The following is a 19,789-nucleotide window of genomic DNA, read 5'->3' as shown; positions in this document are numbered from 1 at the left end:
TTTTGGGATGTAAGTCCTGGCCTGAATCTCACTCCCCCATTTTTTTTACTCCAAACTTATTGTGAGGTTCATTGTGGATGACAGATGGTGGTGAGGCACTGGCTTTAGACACTTCAGGGATGGGGCAGCCTCAGCTTCTCTGGGCAATCTGTGCCAGGGCCTCACCATCCAAGAATGTCTTTCCAATATCCAATCTAACCTTCCCCTCTGTCCATGTAAAGCCCTTTCTCCTTGTCCTGTCCCTCCAGGCCCTTGGAGCCCCTTTAGGCACTGGAAGCTCCTGCTTGCAGGGACGGCAGCCCTGGCAGAGGGAAGAGCCTGTGCCGGACTGCAGCTGCTAAATCTGTTTTTAGATGTATAAGAAGGTTAAATAGCATGAAATCCTAGATGACAGCTTCATCCCTTTTTCATTTGTTGATTCAGAATAATGAGCTGGGGCAGCGAGGATGGTGAAGAGCAGCCTGTGCCTGATACTGCCATGGCCATGTGTCTGCTGCTCTCTCTGCTCTGAACCTCCCTGTGTATGTGTATTAATTGTCTGGAGTTTAATTTATTCAGTTTGATCACTCAAAGTGGCTGGTTTATGGCAAGGAAGTGGAGCTGTGGTGAGGGAGCTGTGGCATGGGACTGGGCAGTGAGCCTGGAGCCCAGTGGAAATTAAAACAGAACAAAACCTGAGTGGGAGAACTGTGATTTGGAAAAGTGACCATGACAAGTGTTGGATTTCCCCCCCCCACTTCTGGCTGTTCTGGAGAGAGAAGTGAGTTCCCTGCTCCGTGGCAAGCTGGCAGTCCCGCGGCACCGTCTGCCCAGGGCGTGCCTGCTCTTCTCTTTGCATCCATCTGGGACAGATTTTCTCTTCAGACCTTCAAAATTCCCCCAACCATGAAGAACAGAGAGAGTGAAGCCCAGAGTGGTGATTAAATGGGTGAGCATAGACCTGTTGGGAAGCTGCAGGCGGTGAGCACATGAGAGCCTGAACCAGCTGCTTCCATGCCCTGCTTAAACTCCTTGTTTAGGGCCATGATGTCACCTGGTGACATGGTGTTGAAGCTTCTTTGCATCCAGAGACCCTTAATTTTTTCAAGCAAGCCTTTCTGGAGGAAGACTGCTTCTTGGGTGAGTATTGACTGCATTTTGCTTCCAGTGAAGCACACGGGGCATACTCTGGTAAAGCATGTCAGTCTGTGAGCACCTCGCTCCATCAACCAGGTATTTGTTCCTCTGGGGCGAGGGCTGGGTTTTTTGGGAGAGGTGAACAGGGATGCATCCAATCCTGTTGCCTCTAATATGCTTTGCACAGCTCCCTACCCTGCCTTTGAAATCCTGCCCTGCTCCAATTGATTTCTCATCCATGAGAATAAAAGCAGAAAGAAAAAAAAAAAAAACAAAAAACTGTGAGAAAGGTAAAACCACATTGAATTTTACTTCCCTCCATGAATAAACCATGGCAGGCCAGCTCTGACTTTAATTTACATGGGTCCCAAGGCAGATCTAAGCCTATTCCTCCCGAGGTGGAGGGCTGGTTTAATTAAGCGGCTGCTTCACACGGAGCAGGGGCCGCATTCCTCCGTGCAGCGGGAGAGACGGTGCCCGCAGGATGCCAGCCCGGATGCTGGGAAGCTCATGTTTATCTCATGAGTTTATCTCATGAGTTTCTGCCTATACAGTGCTGAAAGAAGGGAACACAAAGGGGGTGGGTGCTGTTTGTAATTTGGGTGGCCTCGAGGCAGGAGCATCTCTGGGTGATCCAAGATTTGTGTGTTTGGCTGCAAAATGGTCAAGTTTGCACCAAAATGAGGTTCTGGGACAAGGATCTGGGGACAAGGCTCTGCAGGGATGTCCTGTTCCCATGTGATGCCATTTCTGGCATGGCTCAGGGTCCTGTGCAGAGCTCCCTCCTTGGGAGCAGGAGGATACTTCAGGGCTGGAATGCTCGGATTTCCCTGTTCTTCCACCTGGGTCTCACTCTTCTTCCTACACTGGGGCCTGGATGCTGGGGTTTGGCAGCTGACAGGTGCTTAAGGGCTGAGTCTCCTTTCTTGGCATGGTCAGGAAGGTGGGACACAGGTCCCCTCCCAGCTCTCCTGGCTTGGCATTGCTCTCAGTATCGAAAGCTCTCTGAATTAATTTGTGGATGCCTGGTGGAGGGCAGCATGGCAGAGCACCCCTGGCACTGCTGGCTGCCTGCTGGGCTCCCAGTGGCCATGCCAGGCTGAGATGTCTTTGAGAAACACTTGGCTTAATAGAAAAGACAATCAGATCATTAAAAAGCAGGTATGGGAGCAAAATCCTCATGAAACAATCTGCTAGCCCCCTCCCCAGCAGAGAGGCAGGAGGGAAGAGATAACAGGAAAGCCCCATGTAGGGATGCAATTAAAGCTCCAGCACCATGTGCCTGCTCCCTGCTTGGATGCGTGCAGGGAGGATAACGAGGGAGATGAAAGCAGGGTAGGAAAGCAGTGCCCTTGTCACCCTTTGAAGGTGGGAGATGACAACGCCTGCCTGTGGGTGACAACCTGCCCAATTCTGCTGCTTTTCCCCCCAACCTGCTGCCTGTGTCATTGTCATATCAAAGGCATTGAAGCCCAAATGCATGGACTGGGGGTGTGTGTGTCCCCAGGGAACAGGGTGGCAGCAGTGCCCTGGCGCTGCCCCAGAGGGCAAGCGGGAGCCCTGGGGAGCCGTGCCAAGTGCCTGCCCCTGTCGTCACAGCATCCTTGCAATGACACTTTCCTGTAGCACACAATTTCATGTGGGTGTTTATATGCCTGGGTGGTGTCTCTCGGCTGAAAGTGTCTGGGAGGGTGTTCTAGCCGGCGTCTCGGCCACTCAGGGTGACAGCAGGATGGCAAGGAGAGCATTTTAAAACACTCAGCTCTGGGGCTAACCAGTTTGAAGGCTGAAAAACTGATGGTTTTTTCCCTTATTTTATTTTTTAATTTATTTAAATATAGATTCTGTGTCAATAGTATCTACAAAATGCGCAAGGAGTTTCTAGCAAGCATCTTCTCCCTTTTCTGGGGGGATTTATCAGAAAATTATGAGCCTCATGCACAAGGCTCATAAGGCAAGGTGTTGGGTTGAGGAGCCAGTATTTTTTCTTAAAGATAAATTATTGTTTGCAGATTGGAGGGGCCTTGAATCTCTTTCTGGCAGGCTGCAAATGCAGTGAGCCACAGTTTCTCCTTTTTTTCCTGACCTGTGCTGTCCTCTAACCCTGCTGCCCATCTCCCAGGGGTGCTGGTAGGTGCTTCCACATATCTTTTTGGAGCAAGGCTGGATCATCCAGGCTCTTTAGTGCCTTTACACCTGACAGTGCTATCCACACCTCCAGCTTCCTTGAGGGCATCATCTCGTGCAGCGTTGCTGCTTCTAACACAGCTTTTTATCACCTGCTGTTCCAGAGTGCCACAGGAATGCTTAAAGACACTGGGATTGCTCTGGAAAGGTGATGGACCCAGAAGGGAACCCAAAACAAGTGTGGATTTGGGGATACCCAGAAAATGGGGTTAGCTATGCCACAGCAGGGACAGAGGGGCATGGGACTGATGAGGCTGACTTGGTTTGCAGGGTGCCTGTGAGGGTGCAGGTCAGGGCTCTCTGAATCACTGCTGAGTCTGCAATTCCTTGGAGAAGCTCCTATTTTAAAGTCTGAGAAGGAAAAATGCCACTCTGCATCCCCAGGGAGCTTTAGAGCAACTTAATGTAGATGCAGTGTCTCCTTTCTTTCTTCTTTTCTTCTTTCCTTCCCTCTTTTGACTTAAGATTCCCTGAGAGAGTAATTAAAAATTGCAAGTTCCAGGTGCTGAGAGGATTTAGTTTGAGAGTGAAACGCTTGGATACCCCTGTGCTTGAATATCCCCACACTTGCACCCTTTCCACAGAGGCTGTGAGGGTGGCTTGCCTCAGGCAGGAGCAGGGATGCATGAGCTGGGAGATCCTGCTTATCTCTGGCTCTTTCTAGGACTCCTGGCACCTGAAGTACAATGATGCAGGATACAGGAGAGTGTTAAGCAGTAAAAAGTCCCCATAGTTCTGCTGTGTGCTACGTGTGCTTCCATAATCCATCCTGCTGCCCAGGCTCCCCAAGGAATGGGCACAGCCCCACAGCTGCCAGAGCTCCAGGAGCATTTGGACACTGCTCTCAGGCACAGGGTGGGATTGTTGGGGTGTCTGTGCAGGGCCAGGAGCTGGACTGGATGATCCTTGGGGATCCCTTCTAACTCAGCATATTTTGTGGTTCTGTGATTCTGTGGTTTTGGCATTCTCAGATTCTGAGGTTCTGTGATTCTGTGGTTCTGTGATTGCCAGATTCTGTGATTCTGGGAGCTGCAGAGGGAGGTGGCAGTGGGGACACAGCTTTGTGGTGCCTTCACTGGGTGTTTGCCTTGTGTGAGACGTGACACATCCCTCCTCCGAGCCTTTGAGGGTGGGTAGGAGAGGTTCAGCTCTGGCTGAGAGTCCCCATTTGTATCCAGCCCTGTGGCCACATCCTTACAATCACCCCTTGGACGTGATGGCAACTCGCAGCTCTTTTCCCCCAAACTTCTACTGATGATGTCTTGCTGCAAGAAGCCTGAGTTTCACCAGCCCCTCAATGATGTTCTCTCCCACCCCCAGACATGTCAGCCCTGGAAAAGGGGTCCTGCTGGCAAACTGACACCTGGGATGTGCTGCATTCCTGGTGTGCAGGCAGGATGATGGATCCGTGGGCAGCTTTGAGTTGTGAGGGGGGCTAAGTGCTGAGCATCCTCCCTGCTGAGCAGCACGGAGGAGTTCTGTGCCTCAGCATTTACAAACACACCCCTGGTGCCTAAATGTGAGGAAATGGATAGTTAAGCACATCATTAATCTTATCCAGCCCCCATAATCAACAATCAATTAATTCTTCTCTGGGCTGAAGAGATGCGGGTTGTGCTATAGCCTGAGCACTGCAGAAAAAGCCCTTTCCCAAGGGAAGGGAAGGCAGAGCCTCATCCTGCACTTGTCCAGCACACTGTCATGGATGCAGGTCTTTCCAGCTCTGTGAAACTCTTGGAGCAGCCCTTAAATTAGGGCAAATGTTGTACTGGCATTAGCGGGGTGATTTATTGCTCCCTTCTGGGCTTGAGTCCTCCATCTGAGCCTTGCACTTGGACTACAGGTTTGCCATGTGAAGGATTATGGATCCCACCATGGCATTGCAGGGCCCTGGGGGTTTGTGCTGTGTTTGCAGTATGAGGTTCATGGTTCAGCTCCCCCAGAAAGAGGGGAAACACGGGCAGCAGCCAGAGGGGACTGCTGCACCCACAGCATATTTGGGAGGGAGGAAAAGGCATCCTCCTCCCTGAAACTGTGGGAGGCTTTAGGCAAGCACAGTGTAATTACAGGAGAGTGAAGCTAATTGGTAATAATAGCAATTAAGAGCCATGTGCCTGCAGATTACAGGAATTTGTGGATAAGCGAGGTGATAACGGAAACCTGTGGACACTGGGGTGCAGGGTGCCATGTTCAGGTGTTTTGACAAAGCATCACTTGGATTAATTGTAATTAAACATTAACAAACCTCTTCAACAACCCACCAACCTGCCTTCAAACTTAAAACTGAAGCTTGTTTATAGCACTGCAATCCTCTCATCATCCTCGTTCCCTCCTCCATCCTCTCCCATTACAACACAACTGGATGTTCCCTGGTACCACTGCCCTCCCTTCCTGCATTTCCAAAGAATCTGGTGTGTTTCAGGTGTGTTCTGACACATCCCCAGCTCCAGAGCCGACTTTGCATGTCTCACAGATGCTCACCCTTCCTGTGGGAGCAGGAGGCTGCTGGGACATGGTGGGGAGGGAGAGGTGAGGAGCTGGAGATACACTCGAAGCCTTGGTGTCCATTTGTGGCTTTGTCTCCTGCCTTGTGTGTCTGTGCCTCCCTGTGCTGTTATGGGAATAGGGCTGTGTGTGTGTATTGGGGAAGGTTCTGCATCCCTCTGCCTTCTGCTGTGGAGCATCCTGAAAATGTCCCCCTCAGACCCTCTGGACTGCATGGTGACCCTGTGTGTCTCACTGCCCATTGGCCCTGAGTGCTTCCTTAAAATGCCACAGGCATTTGGCTGTGGTGGGATGTGGAGGACTTGGCAGCCCTCCCGTGATGGGGAAGAGGAAGGGCAGTGGGAGATGGTGTCTGGTTCCTCTGGAATGCCATGTCCTCACCCAGCTGTCAGGGCCACTGGAAAAAGACAGTTCATTGCAGCCAGCTGTGTGCCTCAGGCTGGGGTGGGGGGAATCTAATGAATAATAAAATTGTAAAATATTGTTTTGATTTATTCTTTTCTATCATCTATTAATATCTGGAAAGGCTGTGTGAGCAGGAGGCCTTCATGAGTTTTGAATGACAGGTTAAAGGGCTCCAATAAAGATTAGATGGTCCACTATCTCCCAAGGAAATTGCATCAAAGTGGTTACTCCTGCTTGCTCCTATTAATTTCCTCTTCATGGCTGCTAGGAGATGCCTCATATCCTGATGCAGCAGACAGGGGCTAAGAGGCACTTTCCATTATCTCAATCATCGCCGTGTTTATGAGACACGTTGGGTGTTTCTCTGCAGACCTGTGCCTTGTGGGGATGGCACCACAGGGCCAGAGTCGGGAGCCAAACGGGGCTGGGACCATCCTGGTGTGAGGCCAGGAACAGTCTCTTCTGGGCTGGGTGGAAGTCTGATCCCCTGGGCACATGTGCTAAAATACAGATATTCCCTTCTGCAGCTTTTGGTTCCATCAGATTTTGTTAGATGTCAGGGATGGATGAGCATCCATTCATCAGTGCCCATTGCTGAGGATGGGTGGGGTGGGGCGGAGATGAGGGACCCCATCCCTGTTGCTCCCTCTCACCCTCTCTCCACAGAGCAGCGAGATGGTTGATTAATGGAACCTCCCCTGTGGCTGATTAAACCCTCACTGTAACTGGAACATCTCCGTTATGAATTAGTTGCCATTTCCTGCTTGAGTGAACTCAGAGGCTGGGAAGCTCCAGCCCCAGGCTGTGGGGGATTAACAGGATGGACCCATAACACACTGTCATGGGAGTCACACTGGCTTTTTAATTAAATATTTAAATTTTGCATGGAAAAGAGCTATAGGACCTGAGCCAGACTGTTGGGGTTGGTGGAAAGGGACCCATCAGCAGAAGAGGAGCACTGTCCTGCCCCTTCTTGTCCATGTCCCTAAGGGTGCTGCTGGGGACAGGGGTCCCACAGCCCCCTGCCATGCCCTTGCCTGGGTACGAGCAGTGGGGAGCAAAGCAGCTACTGCAGCCCCCTTGCCCCTGGCTAAAGATTGTTGCCATGTGGTTGCAGTGTTTGTCTAGTGGCTTCAGGAATAATCCATAGCCAACATGGAAAATTCTGGCCATCCTACATTCATGGGAAGGTGCTACCCCATTTAGCACTGATACATGTGTGAAGCTTTTCTGTGTCTCCTCTTCCTCTCCCTCTTTCTTTCACTCTCCTCTCCCTCTTCCTTCTCCTCTTTCCTTTCCACCCCATTTCAAAGACAGGACCTGTTTTCTCCTGCATCCTGGAACAGCTCAGGACCCACGTGCTGTGCTCTCTCTTGCAGCCTGCCCTGCAGGGACGTTCAAGGCCAGCCAGGGTGCGGGGCTGTGTGTGCCGTGCCCCCCGAACAGCCGCTCCACAGCCGAGGCCTCGCCGGTCTGCGCCTGCCGCAATGGCTACTACAGGGCAGACTTTGACCCGCCAGCCGCCGCCTGCACCAGTGAGTATGGGATAGGGGCTGGGGGCTCTGCAGGGTCTTGCTCCCCTCTCTTCTGGGGCAGCAGCAGGGATAAAGTCTCAATCTGTGTGGAGTTTATTTTATTTTCTTCCCCTGTAACACTGTGGATGGGAGCAAGAGTGCGGCTGGGTGGGGTGGTGAGGGATGGGATGGCCCCACATCCCACCTGACTGGCAGCCTCTGGAGTTTATACATCACCCAGGCAGCGGTGGTGATGGCAGGGAGATAGTCCCCAGGATAAATTAGGATTTAAAGTTATCTGCTCTGGCTGTCTTGTTCATAGTCTTGCAGATGGAATATTTTTTAATAGGGGGAAGGCTGCATTAAGCATTGGTATTCAGCGATGCGTCGCTGCTCGGCTGCCTGCCCAAGCTGCCTGGCATGGCAGCAGTGTCCTCAAGCCTGTCTTTTGGTGAGAAGAGAGCCCAGGAGAGAGGAAAGAGCTGCTGTGCTCTTCAGCCTGCTGGAAACCTAGGCCTCAACTCACCCCCAGATACGCTGCAGGCCCTTGAACCAGCCTATCATGGAGCTTTAGCACATAGATGCTCTGGGACTCTCCATGCTGGGAAGTGCCCAAAGCACACAGCAAGGAAACAAGGAAAGGATTTGTGTGTTTTTCTGGATCACCTGAGCTCTCATACAGGTATTCAGCAGGTTGCACAACTACAGATAATCTACAGATCTTTATTATGCCTTGTTACATAACTGATTTACAGCAGTGCTGCGCTATAGGAATACAGGGAAAAAACTCTCTTTGCTGATTTTTATTTCTTCTCACCAGTGCTTGATTTTGCAGTGCTCCAATCAGAGATGCAAGCTGTTCATCCATGTTCTCTGTGTCAGAGGAGTACATAACATTGTGGAGCTGCAGGCAGTGCCCTGGACTGGAACCCTTCCAAGGGTGATCCCTGCAGTTCCTGGGCTCCTGCAGAGGAGGGAAGGGGCTGCAATTAAAGTGGGAAGAATTTGGGGAGGTAGCAATTTGCTGCTGGGAAATGAAAGAAATATGGGTTTTTCCCTTTTTCTTGAAAAAATATTAACTGCTTAAGGTATGGAGGGAAGATTTGGATTAAGGCTTATGAGACAGGCTGCAGATTTTTGGGGTAACTCACTAATATTGATCCTGCAGTCTTGTTCCCCTGGGGAATCAAGGTCCTTCTCCTTGCTCCTGCTCCTGCTTAGGCCCCTACAGTTCACCTGTAACTCTCTTTGACACCTCCACTATGGGGGAGCCTGGCAGTTCTGCGGTGCCTCAGATACAGGAAAGCCCTTTCCAGCAAGGATGCTGCACTGGTGGCTGCTCCATAACAGACACTTTTACTCCTAAAGAGGAAGAGTTAAAGGGAATGGAATTCCATTATCTTAATTTTATTTTTTTTTTTTAAGGCTGTCATTTCTCCAGACATTTGAACAAAATCTTTCATCCGCATTATCCACGGCAGCAGCTTAGAGAGGCTCCCAGGGTGTCTCCATGCAGAATGACCTCTCCATCCCACCAGCCACATCACCATGGTGCTAACGAATCTGTCCCTGTCCAGCCTGTCCCTGGCCACTAACAGGGCTGATTTATCCACAGCCCTAACGATGTTCCCTGGCACACACACATGTGAGGAGTGCTCCCGTGGGATGGGTTTCCCCAAGACAGAGTGTGCTTCTCTCTCTTAACCTTTCCTTGCAGGTCAAGTCCTCCATCATTTTTATTGCCCCCTGTATCATGGCAAAGTCCTTTTTCTTTCTTGGAAGTGCTACCCCCAGCCCAGACAGCATGAGGAATTCCTTTCTTCCCTTACTTAATATAACCAAGCAGCTGAATGTTGTGGTCTCGGCTCTGGAGCCATCCTGGCTGACCCCACATCCTTCCCTGAATCTGTGCAGACATGTATTTGTACCTCAGTGATGCTCTCCTGGGTTCCTCCTGAACCGACTGCAGCCCAAATCCAGCAGTACTTGCATTCTGTTCCCACCCTCTGAAGCATTTGTGATGGCTCCTGATGGCTTTGATCAATGCAGTTTTCATCTCTTGTCCAACATGGGAGCTGCTTGCAAACCATGGAGTGGTGCTGGCTTTCCTCCATGCTGGGAAATTCCTGGGTTTCCAACTTGAGATATCGAATTCTTAATAACCACTTTCCATTTTTGACTCTCTCCTCTCCTGCTTTTTCTCTGGTTCTCCATGGTGCTGGCTAAGTGATTTTTCTCTTGCTGGGTTAATCTGTTCAAGGTGCTTCTCCACGTGAGCACTGCCGTTACCTCAGCATCTCCTGATGGGATTAAAATGGCTCCAGCTTCATAGATGGATCTGTGTGCGTTCCACATGGAGGTTTTTTGGAGACTTAAGTGGGTTTGTGGCGTGGGAGTTGTCATCTCCATCTGGGAAACTTGTTTGCAGTGCAGGTGGTTGGTGTTGCTAGTGTGGAAAGTCTGACCCTGAGCTCAGCAAAGCTGTGGACACCAAATCCCTCCTGAAGGAGGAAGTGATGGATAGTGCAGAGCCCCGGGGTATCCTCTAGTGGAGCCTCCACGGGAGGGCAAGGACCTGTCTGAATGCCTCTCCTTTCCCTCAGGTGTCCCATCCGGCCCCCGCAACGTCATCTCCATTGTCAATGAGACGTCCATCATCCTGGAGTGGCACCCGCCACGGGAGACGGGCGGCCGGGACGACGTCACCTACAACATCGTGTGCAAGAAGTGCCGCTCGGACCGGCGCGCCTGCTCCCGCTGCGATGACAACGTGGACTTCGTGCCCCGCCAGCTGGGGCTCACTGACACCCGTGTCTTCATCAGCAACCTGTGGGCTCACACCCCCTACACGTTCGAGATCCAGGCGGTCAATGGAGTGTCCAACAAGAGCCCCTTCCCACAGCAGCACGTCTCCGTCAACATCACCACCAACCAGGCCGGTGAGAGCCGGGTGATGCCAGGGGGTTTGGCTGTCCTGCTGCCGGCTCCCTGTGGAGTCGAGCTGTGTGTCCAAAAGGAAAAGCTCCCGGGGTGTGAGGGTGTGTGATGGCTGTGGTGCCCCCAGGCCTGAGTGGGGAGAAAGGCCTGGAGAAGAGGGGGTGAGGGGAATGGGGATAGGGAAGGATTGCCTGTGCCCTGGGCAGTGGTGAGTGGCTTGTGGAAGGGTCACCTGATACCTGCTTTTATCCCACTCTAGATTGCTTGGGGAGGACAAGGCGTCATCACCTTTCCTCTTTTCTCAGTCGGGAGAAGGGAGATGGGGTGAATCCAGCCTTGAAACACAGCCTGACTGTTACAGCACAGAGGGAGCAGCATCCTGGGGCTGAGCCCAGGCTCTGTCTCTTCTGGCATGTCCCTCTCCCATCATTTTCCTCTTTTCTCCTTTTCCAGGCTCCCCAGCTCCCTTTCCTGTCCCCAGTCAGGCATCAGGAGCTGAATGAGCAGCTCTGGGTCAAACAGGGATGCTGGTGGGGTGGGTGTGCAGGTGGCAAAGGGGAAACTGGTCCTGGGCTGCACTGAGGATCTGAGGGGATGGAAACCCATGTGCTTGGGGTTTAAAAGGGGAATGGGGAATGGGAATTCCTGCGTTATGCACGGGCAGACAGCCTTCGCCATCCTGCTCCCTCTGGGTAGCACAGTGGAGAAACCTGGTGTAAATATTTCAATGTAAATATTTCAGTGTAAACCAGTGTAAATAGTTCAGGCTCCTGGCTCCAGGGAATACAAATCTACACTTGTGCCTGGCTGGCATCGCTGTCTGCTGAACCACATGCAGCCAAACCTGTCTCTTGTTTCCAGGCCTTTTCTTTTCCTGGGGTGGATTTTTGGGGTGTTTCTTAGCTCTTCTCCCACCATGGGGAGCTGGGAACAGCCAGGTCACCCTCATCTGTCTGTCTGTACCCCAGTGGTCCCTGTTTGTCTTGCAGGGGCTGATTACAAACAAGGAAATGGTGGGCTGTGGGGTAACCCAATGTAAATTCACATGGGGTATCCGTGGCATTGATGCTCTCCCTCTAAAATTTCTTTGGCTTTGCAGTGGGTTTTTCCAACCATTTTCCCAGCCCCATCCAAGCTAGTGGGAGTTAATAAAACAGCAATCAGAGTGCTTAATTTCAGCCCTTGAGCATCTTCCTGGAGCAGATGTGGAGAGATTAAAAAAAAAAATAGCATTATATATTCTGGGTAAACAAAGGTAGTGCTGAACTACCCACATCTTCCATTGGAACTATGAGAAACAGGGCTCCTGCCACCCCCAGATTCCCTTCATGGCATGATCCCATGCCCCAGGTTGGTTGTGCTGGGTTCAGGCATTCCCTGGATTCACACAGGGCAGCATTTTCCCTGCCCAGCACTGCCCATACTCTAGGCATGGTGAGGAGGAGGGGGAGGGCAGAGATGGCTGGATTGGGAGCTGACTGTGGACAGGACATGCCAGTGCCCCTTTGGGTGTGAACAGATGTCTTGGATACCTTTCTTTTGATAGGATTAAGTGCAAGATTAGGGCTGTATTGGCTGGCTCTGCCCCTTATAGTATAGCTCGGAGGGCACAAAGCATTTGGAAAAGGGTCTCCTGACTTAGTGCCTCAGTGTCCCTAATGGTGGAAGGACAGTGTTGCTGTTTTCCTGGGAGAAGCACTTTTGGGTGCTGAGGATGAGTATCCCCTGAGAGCCCCTAAGAGCAGCCCCAGCAGCTTCTCTGGTGCCAAGGCTAGGCTGGGATGTCCCTGCCCTGGTTCCCTGTCACTGTCCGCAGGGTGGGCAGATTTTTGCTCCCACACCTCATTTCTGAGAGCACTGCAGGGAGCAGTTGTGGCACAGCTCCCTGCGTGCTGAGTGCTGGCTCCCCAGACAGGCTGTTACAGCAAAAGATGTCACACAGAGCTGGACTCTGTCACCAAACCTTGGATTGCCCCACTGGGGAGAGCTCTGCTGCATCTCTCCCACCATGGGAGACATCATTGGAGTAAGCAGTCCCAGGGAGAAGGAACGCCAAGGACTTCCAAGCCCCTAATTAAACGGAGAAGTTGGTTTAAATAGCAGAATTCCCTGTGTGGCTTGCTGCTCTGCTTCCATGTAAAGCTGCTGAGATGTCGGTCTTCCCACTGCTAATGAGTGAGCTGGTCCCATGGGGAAGCCAACCACAGGCATGGGAGATTTGGGATGCCGTGGGGATTTCCCTTCTCCTCAGAGCCATTCTTCCTACCCCTCTCCATTAATTTTCCCTCGCTCCGTGCTTCCTCGCAGCCCCCTCCACTGTGCCCATCATGCACCAGGTGAGTGCCACCATGAGGAGCATCACGTTGTCCTGGCCCCAGCCCGAGCAGCCCAACGGGATCATCCTGGACTACGAGATCCGCTACTACGAGAAGCTGAGCCGCATCTGCACGCCCGACGTCGGCAGCACCGTGGGCTCCAGGCCGGCCCCGGTGAGCCCAGGGGGAGCCCTGCTCTGGGGGCTGGGCTGGTGGCATGGGGGCAGGGGCAACATCGATGGGCTCTGGGACAGGCTCTGCTGGGAATGGTTAGGTAGGACAGGCACCAGGTCACCCGAGCTGCCTCCAGGTGGGAGTGAGTTGTTATGCTAAATCACAGAGTCCAAATCACAGAGCAGTTTGAGTTGGAAAGGACCTTAAAGCTCATCGAGTTCCGACCCCTGCCATGGGACACCTCTCACTAGATCAGGTTGCTCAGAGCTCTGTCCAACCTGAGCCGGTCCTTGCCCATGGCAGCGTTTGTCCAGCACATCAGTGCCCAGGGCTGCCTTGGCTCTGGTATTTGCTAGGATGAGCAGGACCTGAATCATGGGGATGGCATCAGGAGGAGGGGGAGGGGGTTAGAGAGGACCAGGGAAGGTTATGGAGGTTGTCCCTGCCCCAGGTCACTGCCTGCCACTGGTCCTGTCCCTGGCAGCTGTCCTGTCCTGCAGGGGATACGCTCCCGACCGCTGTGATGAACTGTGCCCAGCCCAAGCTGTTCCATCCCTCCTGCGTCTTGCCAGCTCTAATGAATTCCTCTACGTAGGAATAATTAGATGATCTCACCAGTGGCCTCTTACCAGCAAAGCACTGGGGAATGTGGTAAAAAATGAGAGTGGAGACACATGAGTTTCCCACCAAGGTTTTGGCCAAGGACCTGTGCCAGCAGAGCAGGACTGCAGGGGCTGGGGATCTCAGCAGAGAGTTGCCCTTGAACCTGCTTGAGCAGGGTTTCATAGGTCACATTATGGTGTTTAGTGGAATCACAAAATGGTTTGGGTTGGAAGAGACCTTAAAGATCATCCAGTTCCAACCCCCCTGCTGTGGGCAGGGACACTGCGTTTTCATAACTGTGGGATGTTTCTGAAATGCACAAGGACGTCAGTCACTTGAAGAGGAGGAATCTGTTGTTCATAAATTATTTTTGCTCTGGATGATCTTATTGTTTCCCTCTGCTACTCCATTCTGCCTGCTCTGGTGGGACCAGGGGGCTGCCTGGGAGGCACATGCTGCAAAGGGCCTCCCCTGTTCCTTCTAGGGATGTTTCATAAAATGTCCTGGGTTGAAGGGACCTTGAAGTACATCTTGTTCCACCCCCTTCCATAGGCAGGGACACCTTCCACTGTCCCAGGTTACTCCAAGCCCCATCCAGCCTGGCTTTGGACACTTCCAGGGATCCAGGGGCAGCCACAGCTTCTTTGGGCACCCTGTGCCGGGGCCTCAGCACCCTCACAGGGGAGAATCTCTTCTGAATATCCAACCTAAATGTACTCTCAGTGGGAAGCCATTACCCCTTGTACTGTGACTCCAAGCCCTTATAAACAGTCCATCCTTATCTTTCCTGTAGCTCCCTTCAGGCACTGGAAAGCCACAATTAGGTCACCCCAAAGCCTTATCCAGGCTGAACAATCCCAGCTCCTGAAGCAGAACCAGAGCCTTTCCTTTATCCCCCTGCAGCCGAGCCCCATCCCTGCCCTCAGCAGATGGGCTGCAGCCCCACCATCCTCCCGCTGCCCCCCGTCCCTGTCGCACTGACTGTGGCTCTCTCGGGTACCCGCAGGACCACAACGAGTACAACTCGTCCATGGCGCGCAGCCAGACGAACACGGCGCGGCTGGAGGGGCTGCGGCCCGGCATGGTGTACGTGGTGCAGGTGCGCGCCCGCACCGTGGCTGGCTACGGCAAGTACAGCGGCAAGATGTGCTTCCAGACCCTCACGGACGGTGAGTCCCGCCGGCCCTGTGCTCTTGCTGGGTTAAAGGAGCTCGTCTGCGCAAACCTCGGTCCCGGCGGGCAGCGTGGCGGGGGCCGGCGGATTTACAGCCTTGTCTCGTTAGCCGCTGGCGGGAGGAGTGATCCACCCTCCATCTCCCAGCTCCGGTTTCCCCCCCGCTGTTTATTGCTGTCTCTGCTGCCTTGAGCTGTGGGGGCAGAGGCCCTGGCAGCAGCTGTCGGTCTGGCACAGTGTGATGGGGTGGGAGGAGGGTTGTAGACCCTTGGAGGAAGGACTCTGGGATGCTTTCCTGGGATAGTTGGAGTCCATCTGAGCTGTCAGGGCAAAGCTGGGATGGTCAGACCCATCTGAAAGCTGATTTCCCATGCCAAAGGGGTGTGTTGGGCCAGCTCCTCTCCTTTGTGACTTCTTCTGGCCCCAGCCCTTCCCTCCACTCACAAACACTGGCTTCCTTTAGAAACTGTTAATTCATGGGAGTGTTTTCCATTAATCCCAGCTTCAGCTCTTATCCAGAAGTTGGTGAGTGAAGCAGGTCCTCCTACCCCTGGGGCAACTGAGAGCCCATTCCCTGTTGCTGCTGGTGAGGTTCCTTCTTTGCCTGGGTGACATCCGTGGCTCCCAGCCTCACTGCCTGTCTTTCCTAAAGCTTTTCTTCTTTCCTAAAGCTTTTCTTCTTCCCTAAAATGGGTCACCCCTTACTTGCATTCATGTCGAGTGCCAGCTGGGGTGGGAAGAGGAAAACCATGCTGGGTGACCAAAGGGAAGGAAATGGTAATAAAACCCCCTCCAATGCCTCAAATATTCAGGATTAGAGAAGCGAGAAGAAAAATCCTGCCTCAAATAAGCAATTAATTGAAATTTAATAAGAATGGATTGTGTAGCTTATTAAATAATAATTGATTGTTAGATGAGAATTTCTCAGGATTTAAGCAGCATGCAAGAGATAAATCTAGTTGCCAGTAATTAACTGCAGAGTAGAAAATACAGATAAAAGGGTGCTAAATGCTTTTTTTTGATGAGTTTTATTTTAACCCTTACATGTGGTTGCTGGCACAGCCTGGCAGACTTTGATGGGGCAATTGGAGAGAGGGGTATTTTTGGAATGCTACAGAAGCCTCAGGAATGTGGGATCTGCTGGATATACTGCCTGTTGAGAGTACCCACACCACTGATGGGGCACAGAAAAATGGGGAGACACATGGAGGGTGCCAATAGCTTTTTGGGGGTCCTCCCAGTCCTCCCAGTGCCACCTTGGCTTTCACCCCAACCTGCTGCTGAAGGATATGGGGGGTGCTGAGCAGACAAAGGTGGTTCTGAGGGATTCTTGGTGGGAAGGGATGCTGTGGGTGCCATGGCTCTGCAAAAGAACTTGTCTCATGTTGAGATATTAAAAACTACGAGCAGACCTGTGGCAAGGGTTCCCAGGTTCTCTAGAGCCTCACTCTCAAAGTTCACCATTGTGTGGTGGACTCTGATGTCTGATCTGGGTGAAGTCTTTGCCCAGCATTCTTTGCCTGGCTTGGTTATTAATGGTGTTTTCCTCCTTTCCTACAACTTGTAGGAATTCTGTGTCTGTGAGACCCCATGTTAAAATTGGTCAAACTGGCCAACAGGTTGCAGTCATAGAGTCTCAAGAAGGTTTGGGTTGGAAGGGACCCTAAAGCTCATCTCGTTCCAACCCCCTGCCATGTGCAGAGATCTACCTTCTGGTAGATCAGGTTGCTCAATAAATTGATTTATTTAAGTGCCAAAGCCATGGACAAAGCCATGTTATTTCCTTTCCCCTATCTTTAAGCCAAAGGTGTGTGAGCCAAGCATGACAATCGGTACCCAGTGCAACATGGGTTGCACTCAGCTGAGCCCCCTGCCTGGATCCCCCTTGTCCCACCACCTTGGGAACAGCACCATGGAGTCAGAGGGGATCCCTTCCCAAAGGCTGCTCTCACTCCATGAGCACACCAAGGAGGATTGACCCCATTCCTCTTCTTTCACAGACGATTACAAGTCAGAGCTGAGAGAGCAGCTGCCTTTGATCGCGGGGTCCGCGGCAGCCGGGGTGGTCTTCATCGTCTCCCTGGTGGCCATTTCCATTGTCTGCAGCAGGTGGGTCCCTGTGGGATCAGTGTCCCTGGAAAGTGGAGGTGCTAAGGTGCAGATTAGGGGTGGGAGGGGTGGGATGGGTGGGATGGGGGACCCATGAGGCCAGAGGGATCAGCACGATGCTGCGGCTCATGGAGTGTTGCTGGCAGGGGAGCGGGTTGGGGTCATCAGCAGCTGCAGATCCCTGAAGCCTGGCTGTTCTCTCCCCTGTTCTCCCAGGAAGCGCGCCTACAGCAAGGAGGCAGTGTACAGTGATAAACTCCAGCACTACAGCACCGGCAGAGGTGAGCAGGACAAGTGGGAAAAGCAGACAGGGGAGACGCTCCTAAACCTTCACCCAGCATGTGCCCCACTCCTCCGCTTCCATCCATGGTGGATGGACAGGACCATGGGGTGGGAATGGAGAAGTCCACACGTGTCTGTCAGAGTGTGGGGGAGAGGGCGGGCTGCAGTAGTGCAGCACTGTGGGTGGGATTTGGGGAATGATGATGGATTTGGGGGTATGTCAGGGGCAGGGGGCATATAGGGGACAAGGGATGGAGAGAGGATGCTGTGAAGACTCCTAGAGGAGGAAAGAAGGGAGAGAGGTGGTGTTCAGAGGGAGGATGAGCCCCTGATCTCCTGCCAGGCTCTGCCTGGGTCTGAATCAATGCTGAGCTCTTAGAGGGATTCTGGATTTTGGGAACATGGCTGGGGTGTGAGTGCTGGTGGCTGGCACTGCTGCTGTCCTGGCTGTGTGGCTGATGCTTGCCCTGTACTTTGCTCTGGGAAGGATGTGCAGCCAGTGACTGGGAATTTTTAACTGGTTTTGGGCTGCTGATCCCCTTGGCAAACAATTAGGACAGCCTGAGCTTTTCCTAGGAGACCTCTGCAGCTGGTGGAGCTGTGCACCAGAATTAATTCCAGGTGTATTTGTGTGTAATGTCTGCTCTGGTGCCCCGCCAGCAGCCAGCACTGCAAATGAAAATAAAGCAGCAGCTTTGGGGGCCAGGATTTTCCTGGTGTCCACCAGTTCCATGCCCCATCCCTGCAGGATGTAAATCCCATTTACACTCTCCTGAAGATGCTGCCCAGGTGCAATTTGCTTATGTTAAGAACTATCTTGATCCTGGGTGCTTCCTTGGGGAAAAGAGGTGTGGGATGCAGGGATGGAGGAAGGATGGGTGGGGAAGGCAGGGAGCAGTATGGGTGAGCAGAGGGGAGAAATGGGGATGGAGCAATCTCGGCCTGGCAGAGAAAAACTGGGGGGGCTGGAGAGGGCTAAGGAGGGATTGGAGATAAGCAGGAGAGCCCAGCCAAGAGAGCAGAGCACACTGGATCTCTTTAGACCCTCTTGGCATCACACTGAACCCTCCCAATGTTGTGGCAGCACTGTGGGGAGCCCTGAACCTCCTGGCAAACAATAAACTGTTTTCCAAACATCACCGGGTGATGACAGACCTGTGCTTTTCCTCCCTCTTTTCTCCACATTTCTGCACTGTGGGGGGCAGGGCAAGATTTTGTTGATGCCTGATGGATAAGCTCACATCAGGCTGACTGGTTTTTCACATTTTCCCCTTGTTTTGAAGCATTCCCTACTACACATGCATCCCTAGCCAGCCCCAAGAGCCACAAAATCCAGGATGCTCAACTGAGGTAGGGAAGCGATGAAGCATGTGCCTGTCTTGGGTTTCTAAACCCGGGGGCTGTGAGGACTGGTGCCAGAAATCCGGGGTGCCAGCAATACCCTGTCAAGGTTAGTGAGCCTCCGGGCGCTCCCTCAGTGCAGAGGCTGGAGCAAAACAGGTGGGAAATTTGTGGTGAGCAACTAATGGAGTAATGAGAGCATCCTCTGGAACAAATCACCGTGTGTTCAGTGGCACAGCAATTACAGCCTCCCAGCACAGTCTGCCATCCCTCCAGCAGCCCCTGGGATCACCTGCTGCTGGCAGAGTGCTCCAAGCGGATTTTGGGATGAGATGGGGGTCTCTCGTGGTGTAATTTTTTGTGGTTTATCCCTTCCATTGCTTCACTGGCAGCTTTGAGATTGGGGAAATAGGAAAAATGCCCTGTTGAAGCACCAACAATTCAGCAGGAAGGGGTTTTCTCTGTCCCCATGATATTTATTGCCAAGGAAACACGATGCCAGGAGGAATTGGCCACTGGAGTCAGGGTCATGGTGTAGAGTGCTTCAACTTTAGAAGAGTGATAAAACATTTGCCCTTGTTTGCAGTAGTGAAAAATGGCCTAATCAAGTTTTCAGGATTCTTGGGATGATTTTAAGACCACAAAGCTCTTTGCAGACGGGCTCACCACAGGTACCTTTGGTGGTGCACTCCAGTACCTGGAATTTCACCCAGCTTCTGCTGGTGTGGGAATGATGAGCCAGGGGCTGATGTTGGCAGAGATGAGGAGTGGGTTTAGGTGCCCAATCCCTCATTTGGATGGGATGAGCATGAGAGGGTCTCATCCCAGTGATTACTGAGCCTATGGATAGACCCTGGGGCACATCAGAGGATGTTTGAAAACCAGCCTATGTTGACAGGGGACAGGGAACTTGGGCATTGTTTTCTCCTCTATTTTTTCAATATTTTGATCAGGGAGCTAGTCTCCGTTACGATCCTGTAAATCCCTTTGTAATCCTGGCTGGAGCATCAGCTGCTCTTGTAAAAGAATTTATGGGGCAGTTAAAGTGTATGAGACAGAGCCATAAAGGGATTTATGAACTGGGAGATGCACAGATGGCTTCATTGCAACCTCCCCTGCCTCCGAGG

The 19,789-nt window shown here is 52.2% G+C and overlaps 1 protein-coding gene across 2 annotated transcripts in view; it reads left to right on the top strand.

Annotated features, from left to right (window-relative positions):
• Positions 1-19,789, top strand: part of EPHB1 (EPH receptor B1) — a 77,390-nt gene that overhangs the window by 40,411 nt on the left and 17,190 nt on the right. For both annotated transcript variants that reach the window (XM_033516731.1, XM_015638147.2), the window contains exons 4-9: positions 7,593-7,748; positions 10,331-10,666; positions 12,972-13,153; positions 14,763-14,925; positions 16,931-17,039; positions 17,256-17,320. In XM_033516731.1, the coding sequence (XP_033372622.1) occupies positions 7,593-7,748; positions 10,331-10,666; positions 12,972-13,153; positions 14,763-14,925; positions 16,931-17,039; positions 17,256-17,320 (1,011 nt within the window). The remainder of the gene's footprint in view (positions 1-7,592; positions 7,749-10,330; positions 10,667-12,971; positions 13,154-14,762; positions 14,926-16,930; positions 17,040-17,255; positions 17,321-19,789) is intronic.

The sequence above is a fragment of the Parus major genome, chromosome 9 (assembly GCF_001522545.3).
Source record: "Parus major isolate Abel chromosome 9, Parus_major1.1, whole genome shotgun sequence".
In the NCBI taxonomy this organism is placed as follows: domain Eukaryota; kingdom Metazoa; phylum Chordata; class Aves; order Passeriformes; family Paridae; genus Parus; species Parus major.
The sequence above is the reverse complement of the archived record's forward strand: the minus strand, read 5'-3'. Positions and strand labels throughout refer to the sequence as shown.